Source organism: Myxocyprinus asiaticus, chromosome 13, assembly GCF_019703515.2.
Source record: "Myxocyprinus asiaticus isolate MX2 ecotype Aquarium Trade chromosome 13, UBuf_Myxa_2, whole genome shotgun sequence".
Taxonomy (NCBI): Eukaryota; Metazoa; Chordata; class Actinopteri; order Cypriniformes; family Catostomidae; genus Myxocyprinus; species Myxocyprinus asiaticus.
The window spans coordinates 35,674,368-35,687,603 of record NC_059356.1 but is presented as its reverse complement, the minus strand read 5'-3'; the positions used below and the strand labels follow the sequence as shown (position 1 = coordinate 35,687,603).

Genomic DNA, 13,236 nt, shown 5'->3' with positions numbered 1-13,236 from the left:
AAAGCTTGACTTTATTCATAAACAAAGATGAAGCGAATTAAATTGATGCTCAATTTCAAACTGAGGCATAAATATACACAATTATAAACAAACTGCTAAAGATTTCAGAGAGACATCCTCTCATCAAATAATTTCTATTGTGGACGCATCTAATGTAGATAACATAACAGAACAATTAAAATGACTGACTTACAAACATACATACACACACCTGTGACCAGAGATATAAATAGAATTGTGTTATAAAGATATACAATTAAAAAATTAAACCCACACTAAACACAAAAATGAAATGTCTCTCTCTCACTCACACACACATCCTTACACACTCAAGTCTTATGCATCTCAGTTAATTCAAAGAGCTTCATCCTCTCCTGAACAGTGAGTCCATCCTCAAGACTCTGAGAAGAAAATAAGAAAGAGAGTTAGAATGCTTAAAGTACATCAGTACTTTGTCCCATGTTGCTGTTCAGATGATCCAACCTCGGATCTGACAGGTTGTGAGAGTGTAGAATGATCCTTAAGGAAGTCTGGGTTACTCCTTGATTTCAACAAATCTGCAACATACATTTGTGAACTGTGAATGTATGCATTTGCATGCATTTATCTGTTTGTCAAAAACCTGTTCTGTTCTTTTTGTTTTACTTACCATATCTTAAATCCTGCTTTCTGGCTGGCTCCATCATCAATTTTGTAAAATCAATTTGACTTTTGACTCCTAAAGCATTCAGCTCAGAGTGTAGCTTTTTAAAATGCTAAATAATATGAAAATTACAACACAGAAACATATAGAACACACATTTGTAAGGTCATACGTGCCCTTCAAGTGGAGTCGGAAAAATCGTAATTACGAGTTTCGAGCACACGAACAAGCAAGCGAAGTCATACAAGTGGGAAACTCGGAATTCTAGATGACACGAGTTGCTGAGATGGGATGTTGGAAGGGGCGTGTTGACAGGAAAGGTGGAAACAAATGATGTTGCAAAAATATTTTAACTTCTGTACTTTATTGTAATAATATTAAATTGTTAGATATGACAGTCAAGTATGACTCACCCTTCACATTTGTTTTAAGCAAATTAACAAATAATTAACATTTATGCATCTATACATCATGTTGCGAATAAGTGATGCAAGTGTATTCGTTTATGTTTATTTACTGGTACAGCAGAAGAAGAGCTTTTGCCGTTATTCATTGTGTATTTCTTTAAGTTAGGCTTCTTCCGTATTTTGTTTCCCAATTAAATGCATGACATGTAGTTGTAACGAATGCCCAACTAGGAGGTACGAGCTTCCAAGACCCACTTGAAGTCAGCAATAATCACACATGCACACTTCGCATTCTAAGTATCAAAATAATTTCTGTTTCAATTAATTGTGTTACCGTATTTGCTGCCTGCAGCTCCAATTTAAGTGAGTTGATCTCCTGTTTCAGACACTTAATCTCAGATTCCTTTACTCTCAGATTTACCTAGAGCAAAGAACGAAGCAAACCTATAACATTAACCACGTAGCAAGCACTTCTGATGGAAAATATTTAGTCATAAATGCATCTGAGTAATGATACAAACCCACAATGGTTTCATTAGTCAAGATTAAGTTTAGATAAGGTGTAGTCTATTAAGAGAGAAGATAACCTTAATCTGTGTTCAGTCAACCACCAGCTGATTCTAATTTTAGAAATAAAAGTCACAAAATGTGTTAAATTAGGGCACTTTGCCATATGGGAGGATGTCAAGTTTTACCTCCAGCTGAAACATGTCTTTCTCCTGAGAAAACTGAGAACGCCTTATCTCTCCATTCATGCGTGAATGCATCAGGGATAACTCGGCAGCCAGACACTCGTTTAACTCCTAAGAAACACACACATGAGGTAAGCAACATGTAATGACTGTGCATGTACTGTATATATGTATTATTCATCCCTTCTGTAGGTGTGTGCATGAGCATGTACCTGGTTGTGAGTGCGAAGCTCCTGGTTCTCTCTCTGTGTAATGCTCAGTGCTTCCCATTCTGCCTCCATGGTTTGGATTAACTGAGTATTCTCCAGGCATTTCTGAGAATACTGCTCTGACAACACCTCCAGCTCCCTGTGCAATGATTCAAGCTCCTCTCTGCAGAAAAAACACACACACTTAGAGGGTAAATCAAGTCGTGAACTTTTTGTATAGTGCTTTTCACAATACATATTCTTTCAAAAGCAGCTTTAAGGCCTTTTCACATCAAACACGAACCTTCGCCTCGATTTCTCACCACTATTAAATTTTTTTACGGACACAATGGATTCCTAACGAGCCCTTCACACCTTTTTCTTTGCCTAGCGAAGAAACGCCCTGACCAATAATATTTGAGCTGTGAATCACGTGTCAGGAGCTGCTGCAGTTCCCAAAACCAGCAGAACAGGTGCTGCTAAAGCACAGAAAGCTGTTTTGACCACTGACATTTAAACTCCTGAGGAACGCCTGAACCAGCAGTAAGGACGTGTTTCATTTGCATCAAATACCTTAAAAAAAGGAAACAGTTTTTTCTCCTATGGGTTCTCTTAACATGTAAATGATATTGCTGCATCACTTCCTTACCTTGCATGGTGTGAATGTCCTAACGGCGTTCATTCTCGTCGCTTTCTATGTGCAAGGGCCATTTGTCACCGATTCGCCTCTCAATCACGTCGCCATTGGAGTGAAAAGGCCTTTACAGAAAACCATGCCTAAAAGCTCCCAGTGAGGGACACTAGAGAAAAACTCCTTATGGCAAGGAATAAAAAAAAAAAAAAAAAAAAAACGTTTTTCTCCCAATTTGGAATTCCCAATGTGCTTAAGTCCTCGTGGTCGCGTAGTGATTCGGCAACCACGCTCAACTCACCACGTGCCCCACCAAGAACGAACCACATTATAGCAACCACGAGGAGCTTACCCCATGTGACTCTACCCTCCCTAGCAACCGGGCCAATTTTGTTGCTTAGGAGACCTGGCTGGAATCATTCAGCATGCCCTGGGATTCGAACTAGCGAACTCCAGGGGTGGTAGCCAGCTAATTTTACCACTGAGCTACCCAGGCCCCCATTTTAAATTATTATTTTTTTAAATCCTTAAGATGGCCATAGTATACTTGGCGCGTCCGTGTTGCTGATCGCTCTGCGCACAGTATGCGTGACGTAAATTTTGTCATAATCCAGTCCTCGCGGAGGCTAGATTTTCTTGACTAGCGGACGCGGCTATTGTCTGTGCACATCGTCTGCACACGCGCTGGCCATTGACTCCACTAAAAGAGTATCACAAAGAAGTTGTAGAAGGCCTGCGTCAAACGCTCGTGGTATTTGTATTCGCTCGTGGTCAGAAGAGTATGCTCACAAAGGCTACGTGATCGAACAGGCGCGAGGCGATCCGGAACACAAAAAAACGAAGTATACCTGGGCCTTTAGTAGGAAACAGACTCTGCTGGGGGAGTTTGTCCTTCTCTGGAGATAATCCCTCCCTGCAGCTTTTCAGATTTGAAGATAATTTGGTATTTTGCATTGCATGATTTAGTTCTCATTTAGTTTATTTGGCTAAATGGGGACATACCTAGGGCCCTATGATTTCTGTGATGCGGAAAACATGGTCGGAGTCATGGAATCCATTCGTAAAAACACAATTACCTAAAAATGCGGAACGTCACAGAATCTTACATATTTGGGATAAAATGCATGTGAGTGCACAATGAATAAAATTAAAATTGTGAAATATCCTATTGTGATGATTTAATTTAATAAAATGTACAGTTTGCACATGCTGCATGCTTCAGTATGAATGTGTGAAGCTGGCTGCTCATACACTGAAAACATGTCATCATGAGCAGAGCACATGATGACATGAAGCAGTGTAGCAGATGACAGAGAGCAGAGGGCACTTTCACTGTAAAACCTGCAGCACATGTAGACTATATTCATATAATTAAATCACAGTCTTTTGCAGTTTAATAAGCACATTAGGCATCTAGCGAACTGGTTATGCAAAGTCGTGAAGCTGTCATCAAAAACATACAAACTAAAAGTGCTTCATTCGGCTTCCACCTAAATTTGGGAAAAAATAAAACAGAATTTGGAAAAATATAAACCAGATTTCACAGGGCCTTACATACCATTGACATATTTATGTAAAACTAATAAAAAATACTACAGACTAACCCTAACCCTAAAAAACAACCTTTTAGACTTGTCCCCAGACTTTAGCTAAGTTCATACACATACACAAACACACTTGTATTGTGCACGTAGCTGGCAGATGTCCACATTGGTTCCATTTTGCAGGGCTTTCTGAGTCTTGTCCATTTCCTCCTTATGAGCTTTCCTCATGGCCTCAATGGCTGAACACCAAATAATAAATAAAGAGAGAAATGTCAAGAAAGACTGCAGAGAAGCTAAACCCTACTGTGAATTTGAGCATGCAGAGCATAAATTACATTTCTTCATTTAAAAGATTTGATCCAAAAAGTTACATTCAAGAGAGGATTAGAACAAATTTAGTACAAACCTCCATGAGTATTTCCCACACAGCTTTGTATGACTTTCTATGGAATGTTTCTACTTTGTATTGTGCACAAGTGCTAAATTTCTGTTCACTGTAGTTATGTATTCCATAGTGCTGTCTATACTGCATTGTAGTCTTTGCTGTAGATCTAAAATTTTATGCGGCTTGTGCGTAGTTCTATGTATCGTAATCAGATATGAGCAAATGTTGTGAATTGCACCTGCAATGGTGGCATTCGTCTCTTCTTGCAGCACCCTCTCTCTCTCTTCTGTCAGTCTTTCGACCTCTCTCTGATGCTGCCTCTGCATCTCCTCAATCACTCGCTGATGGCTCTCCTCCATAATGGTGAAACCATGCTCATACGTAGCCTAACATAAGCATATGAAGCACCTTCATTTCATGCTATAATTTAGTTTGTTAATTTTATGCTTTTATGAAAATAATTTTCTGTGCGCACCTTGATGTGTTCCAGGTCTAGCTGGAAGGTCTTGTCATCCTGATTGCTGAACTCCTCCCTCATGAAGGTGACCTCAGTCTCGAGCTCTCTAATTCGGTCTTGCAGAGCAGTCACGGAAACTTGATCAGTATCGTGAATCTCCTCTAGTTCTGAGGGGGTTGCAGCTTTTGATTTTGGCAAGTTTTGGATGTAGTATTCATGAAGATGTTTCACCTCCTCCTCGTGGATTTTCTGGAGCTCGTGGAGCTTCTCTTCAAACTCCACCTGCAATCTTTCTGCTTCTCCAACCCTCAATCGGGCATTGGTATCTGCAGAGACATGCCCCTGTTCCTCCTTTTCCATAATAACACGCTCCTTGTACAGCTTCTCCTCATAGCTCTCTTTCCGTTCCTGGAACAGGACCTCCATGTTGCAACACATGTTCCGGCACTCGCACTCTGCCTGCTCTATTTGCTTGTGTAGAGCACTCATCTCCTGCTGTAAAGCACAATGCAGTCGACACATCATGTACGTCAAAGAAGCCTGGTACATCGCCACCTTCATGACAGATTCAGGAAGTTCAGCATGCAGGTCAGACTTTCTATCAGACTGAAGCTGTATAGAGAGGTCCTGCAGTGACTGGGCCTGGGCACGGAGCTCTGCCACTAGGTTTTTTCTGCAAACAAGCTGTATCTCAGAGTCCTCAAGGAGGAGACCGGCTACAAGTTCATCCATCTGTTCACAGTAGGGTGCAAGTTCAGGCGGGCTGATGTCAGCAAGATTAGGTCCTTGCTTGGAACCATTTTCCATTTTGGTGCTAGATGAAGAACTCTCCGAAACTGGCCAAGGACATGCATAAAAGGGTTCTGAAGCCTGTTGCTCTAGTGAGGAATGTGTGTGAAGAGTGTGTTTGAGGTATGCTAATTCTGCTCTTACACACAGCCTTTGGATCTCACTTTCACTCAGTGTATTATCTGCCTGAACTTGCTCCAGAGGGTACAAGAAGATTTGAGCATAGGTAGATTCCACAGCCCTGTTGTGACTGCCTCCTTTAGCCATCCTAAGCACCTGGATATAAAGCTCTGACAGTCTATGAAGCAGCTCTGTGCTGGGTTGTTCAAGTGCAGAGGCCATCCTTTGGATGATCAGTGCTTCCAATGACAACACTCTGCTGGCCATGTCCAGTGCTTGACACCTCCCTGGACTCTTACCAACTGCCCCCTGGTATCCAATATTTCCATTTTCAGAAATGCAAACTTTATCAGAGTTCTTTGTCAGGGTTCTGTCTAAGGCATTCCCCTGCAGGCTAATCAAAGCTCCAGTACAATTCTGCAGACCATCCAAAGAGAGTCGGCCATCCAGATTCTGGAGGGAAGTGTTTGCAAAATCATTGAGTGCGTATGGTCCAGTTTTAAGTTGTTGCTGCTGCTGCTGAAGATGCACTGTTAGCTCCCGGAGTCGCTCTTCAGTACTGCATAACTTGCGCTCTAACACCTGGATCACAGAGATAACTTGATCTGACTCTTCTCCCTGGTTAAGGGGCTGCGTTTCCAAACCATTCTGACCTTTCATTTTCTGTCTGGTGTTTAAGACCTGGAACAGACATTGCGGCTCTGTCAATGTATCAGCTTCTAGAGGATGGGTTTGAGCTTCCTTGAGCCTATGTTCTATCTCCTCAAGACTGCTGCCCAGGACGGCCATCTTAACGAGAGCTTCCTGCAGTTCGCACTCCTTCCTTTCTAGATCTTGCTGTTGCTGCCATAGCTGGGTTTGGAAGCGCTCCTCACAGACCCTCTCACAGTCCTGCAGAGCACCTCGCAAACTATGTATCTCCTCACAAGCTCGTTCATAATCGTGCTCCATGTCGTAATAGAGAGTCTCCTCTGTTTGGAGGCGTGCCTGCAAGCAACCGACCTCACTGTCAGACTCCTTCAGCTGGTTTTGTAGCTCCTGGCACTTCCGTATAAGGTCATCTGTAATTTCCCCAGTTGGCCTTTTGTGCAGTTCAGCCTCTTTCTGCCATAGACGCTCCTCTAATTCCTTCAAACGCTGTTCTGACTGCTCAAGGCTGTCACTGAAGTTCTTCCTCTCCCTTTCCTGGCTCTCTTGCAGGAGACGCAGGTGCCTCTGCAGCCGGACTTCTTTTAAGGTTTGCGCCTCCTCTGTTGCCTTCATGTGGCCCGTTACCTCCTCCAACTGTCCACGCAGACTCTCCAGCACCTCTTCACGCTCTTTCAGAATAATTTCTGACTCCTGAATCCTTAACTCTGCCTTATAAAGGCAGTTCTGGCTATCATTAAGTTGAGCTTGGAGTCTGGCCTCACAGAGTTTTAAGTCCCTCTCTTGAGTCCGACTTCTCTCACACTCTGCCTTCAGCTCTCTACGAAGGCTCTGGAGATCCACCTCCCATTGCCATTCTGTCTGTGTGGAGGATGAAGTGAAAGTGACTGGCAAGGGAGAGGTGCCGCGATCAATCTACAACGAATTGAGGGGCTTTGGTTAGAATCATAATAAAGGCTCTACACACAGAACATTTCATTTACAACTTTGCTAGTGATCATGTATGAAGAAAGGCATGCAAAACTATTCTTTATTGATTGGTTTATTTACACTATACCTGCTTTTTTTCTTTGGGTTTAGCTTTCAGCAGTTCACCAGAGCTGTCACAGTGAACGTGTGCTGCACCTGCATCTACTTCTAAGCTGTCTGGGCTAATTGATTCAGGGGAGGTAAGACTGGACACTCCCATAAGTGATAAGTGTGATGGTATATCAGCAGACGTGATCTCCTGGCTTTGCTCCCGAGAGTGTCTTATCTTCTGAAAGTATTCCTTCTCTGATATCTCAGAGGCAGAACGTTTGATTGGCTCTTCAGGGGATGATGCAGGTGCAGGAGGAACTGAACGCTCACAGTTATGGTCACATTCTCTTCTTGACAGGTAATTGGGCTCCATTACTTTGTGCTGTTTACAACTTAATTCTGCCCAATCAAAGGTTTTGTAACGGCCCTCTCTACGGCGCTCTCGGACGTGGCTCCTTTTCTCTTCTTCCTGGGGTAGGGCATTATATTTGGAAGAACTTGCACAAGCTTGTGCACCAATCAATGGCACATTTTGAGGAACTGAACTGGAGGAAAAGAACCAGTAAGCCATGATTTGGTTACTAAAATTACAACTTTGTCTGTGTGTTAAATTGTCTGTCTTTAATATAAATTCTCAAACACTTGTCATTATGACAACAAAAGCACTTTCAAACCTGGATTTAATAGTGGAATGTTTCCTTGTTTAGCATGGGGGAAAAGAAAGAAGACAGTGTGAAAGAGTCAACCTACCTATCATGTGATTGCTGTTTTGTGAGCAAAACTGAGCAATAAATGTATAAGGGTTTGACATTGCTGTTTAAAGATATTTTTGTGACTTGATTAATATATTTTTTGGTAATGGCAGTTAACTTTAATGTTGTACCATGTAACATCTGGGGCAACAGTAGGATGAACATTTTTCATAACTCCCTGGACCCAGTTTCGTCGTATTCCATAAGTCATTGCGCAGAGGGTGAAGACCCCATCCTTTGTCTGAATGAAAGAGGGATGGAAAAAACTCAAAAGCAAGCAATGAAACACAAACATACCAAAACAAACGCAACCTTTTAAAGCAAACTAATCTACACTCACATGAATCTGAAAGCCATAGTTTCTCTGTACAGGGTAATCTGTAACATCATAACAAGTAGACAGGTTGATTTCACCATCCAAATCAGCTGCCTACGACAGAAAACAGAGGAACACCTGTTAATTCCTCTTAATTGGAAAGGGCCAATGAGTTTTCATGATCAGTATGGACAGAACTTGACTGCACATCTCACATCAACCAAAATTTTACCTCTTCTGCTACAGAGTCACGGTAGAATCGCATAGTCTGGTCAGTAAGAACAAACCAATGTTTTTGCCACTGGAGACAGAAATAAGAACATTAGACCATTTAACACACTAAAAACCACTAACAAACACACTCCCACTGAGACCAATCCAGCTGTATGTATGCACAAACACATCTCAAAATCACCTTTCCATCTTCTCCCAATCTAGACATCCATCCCTTTTTGAAATTTAGAAGGTCAGGCTGAGAGGAAAAGAGCAACAGCACTGTCATATTTATGTTAACAAATATTTATTAATACACATTACATACATACAATGTTCACATACAAGCATAAATATATACATCATAATAAAAATACATATTTAAGTCAGTTTGTTTTGCAGTACACAACCAAGTATTTCTTGTACTTGCCGTAGGGTTGGGATCAAGAGGTCTACGTTCCAGTGATTTGGAGCGGAGTCTGCATGATGTAGAGGGTTGAGAGAGATCAGGAATGTCACCATTAGGGGAAGAATCCTACTCAGAGCAAACAAACCAGAGTAACAGGATGAGAAAATAATTCAGACTTAAAACATTTTGCATATAACTATTGCAATGCATTAAAGGTAAATGCTTTTTAAAATATGAGCGCACATTCTCAATAGCTTAAATTAATCCAACATGTGTTTTCACCTGAGGTATACTGCCAGTTCTCTTGTGGTCATTTTGTGCAGTAGAGAAGGAAGTGAGGGTTGAGGGAGGTAGCTCAGCATCCAGAGCGAGAAATGTACTCTCCCGTTGATCAGCGACCTGAGATCTCCTAGAAAATACATGTAAAAACATGTAACAGAAATTCTTACATGGTGGATATAAATTTTTTTATTCAACTTTGAGCTTTGAAAAATCTAAAAAAAAAAATGGACAAGATTAGCATTTCCTAAATGAAATTTCAGTGCTTGGAAGGCTGTAAAAGAAAAGTGTTGATGCCCCGTGTGCCTCACTTTTGCAGTCTGAACATGTCTTAGTAAGGAAAAGACCACAATTCAATATGTAAAAAGTAAGAATTGGAATTTAGTATGCAAATATTACAATGATGTAATCAATTTCAAGATTTTGAATGCTGAAAATTCTATAAAAGTAAACCAATTTTCAACCTTAAATCTTAAACAAAAATACGTAGTAGGCAACACCTGACTAGAAGCCTCTACAAAGTTTGAATGGAGTCTGTAAGGCTCAGGGTTAAGTGGTTTGGGCTGATTTAACTGAAGAAATTCATAAAGAGGAAAAATAGAATGTTTGAAGTATATTAAAACAATGCTGCCCTGGAAGCTCTTAACAATTCAAGACACCACAACATTGAGAAGCATGGCATGTGAAATATGCTATGTATGGACCAAAGTGGCAAATGATATTAAAAGCAGGCCTGGTTGAATTTGAATGATGAAGAGGATGAGTTCTCCTGAAAAACAGAGAAGACTGCGATAAAAACTGCATCATGCCTTCTAAAGTATGGTAAAGAGATGAACACTAGAGGGAGCCACAAACGTTTTACACACAAAAGGGATGTAATGATGGATTCAAATGTGAAATAGCTTCTTACCTATGCAGATTTCCAAGCAGCTTGAGCAATTTTTCCTGAGCTGCATGCTTGATCATGCTGAGTGTGTGTGTTCTTGGTGTGTGTGTCAAGGAATTGTGTATCTGATATGTTTCATCTTGTCACCCCCCCCCGGACTCCAAGTTTTTTCTCTCCCAAGAACAACTAACCACATTCCCAGGATCACCCCCATATACCCAATGTGAGTTGTTATTGGTTGGCAGAGGGAAGGGGCTTAAAGATTTTAAAGTAGGAATCACACAGTGCTGTGAGGCAGATGAACAGACAGAGGCAGAGTCACACCTGGAGTCAGTGTATGGTTGTGCATCCCCAAGAAAAGTACTTGTCTTCTCCAGGGAGGAATAGCCGCTTTCAATGCCCAATCGATTCTTAGTGCCTGAGAAAACAAGTGAGAGCAAAACAAATGCATTAGAGTTCCGAGAATAATTCTCCCTGCTGAAAAAAATAAATAAATAGTTTAAACCAGACTAATGTGGCTTGCTGGTCTCCCAGACTGGCTAAGCAAGTGTTTAGCTGGTTTGCCTGGTCATCCAGCTGGTCTCCCAACCTGGCTAGCTGAAGAGTGCCCAAAATCCCTCTAAACCCACCAAAACAGACCACCTAAGTCTGGTTTAAACTGTTTTTTTTTTTTTTTTCCAGCATTACCCATTCTTAGCCAGTGAGCTGATACGAGTTTACATAAAAAACTAAAACTTTATAAATCTAATCACAAAGACATCTTTCTAGACTAGTAGAGAAATGACTATATTACAATAGTTTTAGCTACAACATACCTTTAAAGCAAGTGAATAAATAATGGTATGGTAATGGTAATTGTGGCAGGGACGGAGGAAAACCATTAATGCATTCATCTAGTGCGATATCCGGACAAGCACACACACAAAATCCACTCTGAACTCATACACCTGTATTGGAGTAGTCTGGGAGCTGATCAAGCGATGAAGAGAAATAAGAACAAAGTGCACTAATGGGAGACGTTGCATTACCACTGCTAGAAGGGACCCCGACTTCACCACTGAGTGACTCCTCCTCCAGCTCTTTTTCTGAAAGCGACAAGACCCCCTCCACTGTGCTGCTCACCACACTGCTTGTTTTGCCCCCGGTAGCACTGCTGCCTTTAGCACCGAAGCTGCTAGTTCTGCTAATAGTACTGCCTTTAGTGGTGCCAGCATTAGGTAATGGGTCGCCATTGGCACTGGACACTTGACCACCACTGTTATTACTAGAAATGAAGCTGGCTCTTCTACCAATGCTGCTGTTGAAACTACATCCACTGCTGGCAAAACTGCTAATTCTCTTAGCACTACCAGTGCTGCTGCTGGAGGTTTGGTTGTCTTCTGTCTGCTGAGCTGTCTGCTGAGAGTGAGAGAGAGAGAGAGAATATAGGTGAGTAAATTAAAGTTTCGCAGGTTGCTCACAAGTGCTCTACCAGCAAAATCCATTGGCACAGTTGGTAAAGGAAAAGCCTCTCTTAGACTCACAAACATGCTGGGTATGTTCCCCTTCTATAAACAACATGCCTGTTAACACACACACACACACACACACACACACACACACACCTCTTTTGCACTCTACCTCTTTTTAACTCTTTACCCTCAGGGAATACCAAATAATCCTGAACGGATCACTTAAGTTAATTCTATTAATGTTCCATCTGACTAACACTTCAACGTACACACACATAATACAGAAACAACATTTCATCCACATACAGTTAATTGTTGCAGCGCAGTAGAATGGCTCTACATACAGACACACTAACACACTAGATTGATTAGGGCTGCTGTCAGCAGAATTAATATGCAGGAAGACAGAGAAAAAAAGAGAGTAGTAAATCAAATGGACAGAAAGACAGCACAGCACTTAGAAATGTAATTTAAGTAAAGAATGGGGGTGGAGGAGGGTATTTAAAGGAGCAGTACTCTAATTACATTCAACAATGCAACCCGCTCTCATTCCCTAAGTGTCCAATTTTGACGCTTGTGCAGAAGTTGTCCGTGTCTGCATGATGACACCAAAGGTGCCCCCTGGCGTCCTCTCATTGCACACTGAGAAACCCCATTGCTTTAAATAAGAAAACTTTGTCATCAGTTATCAATATTTGAATATTACTTTATGTGCTAAACCTCAATGTTTTATAATACTTATGAATATATTAGTGTGATATTACTTAATACAATCATATATAATATTTTAGATCCCCTAACCCAACCACATTTCTAAACTTAAAAATAATCAACAATATAAAACATCGAAGAGACTCTTTGATATACATTACACTATTTATAGATATTTTTAAGCACCCAACCGCACATTTATGCCTAAACTCAACCAGTTTTCAACAATAGAAAAGACGTAACAGCTGAAGGTTTTAATCGGTAAAAATATTCCTCCTCCGTGAAGGCATCCTGGTCCTGTGTCATCCTGATTCTACCGGCCCGTCTCATTTAAAAAAAATACATGTACATCCGAACTTGAGGTCGTGACAATCGGTCACTAGACACGTGAGAGCAAGGTAAAAATCGCTGAGTCTCTGATGTCAAACCCGTGTCATTACACTTGAGCAGTGGCAGATTTAGGCATGGGTGACATGGGCAGTTGCCCAGGGCGGCGGTCAACAACTTTGGGGGCGTGTTGAAGTGGGTTTTTTCCCAGGGCGCCATACAAGCTAGAACCGCTACTGCACTTGAGGCGGCAATTTTGGAATGTGTTAGAACGAAACTTGTGCAAGATGTTATGGTGGACGCCGGATGATTGTGTTCAGTGACTAAAAACGTACATTTAGGTTTGTTCTTCACATAAAATGACTGTA

The 13,236-nt window shown here is 41.3% G+C and overlaps 1 protein-coding gene across 1 annotated transcript; it reads right to left on the bottom strand.

Moving 5' to 3' along the window:
- On the bottom strand, nt 1-11,908 carry LOC127450976 (cingulin-like). The gene is made up of 20 exons (XM_051715462.1): nt 11,840-11,908; nt 11,408-11,777; nt 10,704-10,797; nt 9,497-9,623; nt 9,236-9,340; nt 9,008-9,064; nt 8,825-8,893; nt 8,617-8,706; nt 8,408-8,517; nt 8,199-8,222; nt 7,562-8,069; nt 4,966-7,419; nt 4,729-4,876; nt 4,239-4,344; nt 1,955-2,114; nt 1,746-1,853; nt 1,385-1,471; nt 650-755; nt 484-557; nt 1-401 (listed from the first exon to the last, which is right to left on the bottom strand). The coding sequence occupies exons 1-20, from the start codon at nt 11,906-11,908 to the stop codon at nt 330-332; spliced, it is 4,938 nt and encodes a 1,645-aa protein (XP_051571422.1). The 3' UTR covers nt 1-329.
- Nucleotides 11,909-13,236: the final 1,328 nt, after the last annotated feature.

Coding starts and splice junctions, on each gene's coding strand:
- LOC127450976 (XM_051715462.1), bottom strand. CDS start 11,908: ATGTTTGTGAGTCTAAGAGAGGCTTTTCCTTTACCAACTGTGCCAATG. Junction 9,624..10,703: donor CAACCATACACTGACTCCAG/GTGTGACTCTGC, acceptor TGTATTTTCTAG/GAGATCTCAGGTCGCTGATC. Junction 4,345..4,728: donor GACGAATGCCACCATTGCAG/GTGCAATTCACA, acceptor TTTGGTGTTCAG/CCATTGAGGCCATGAGGAAA.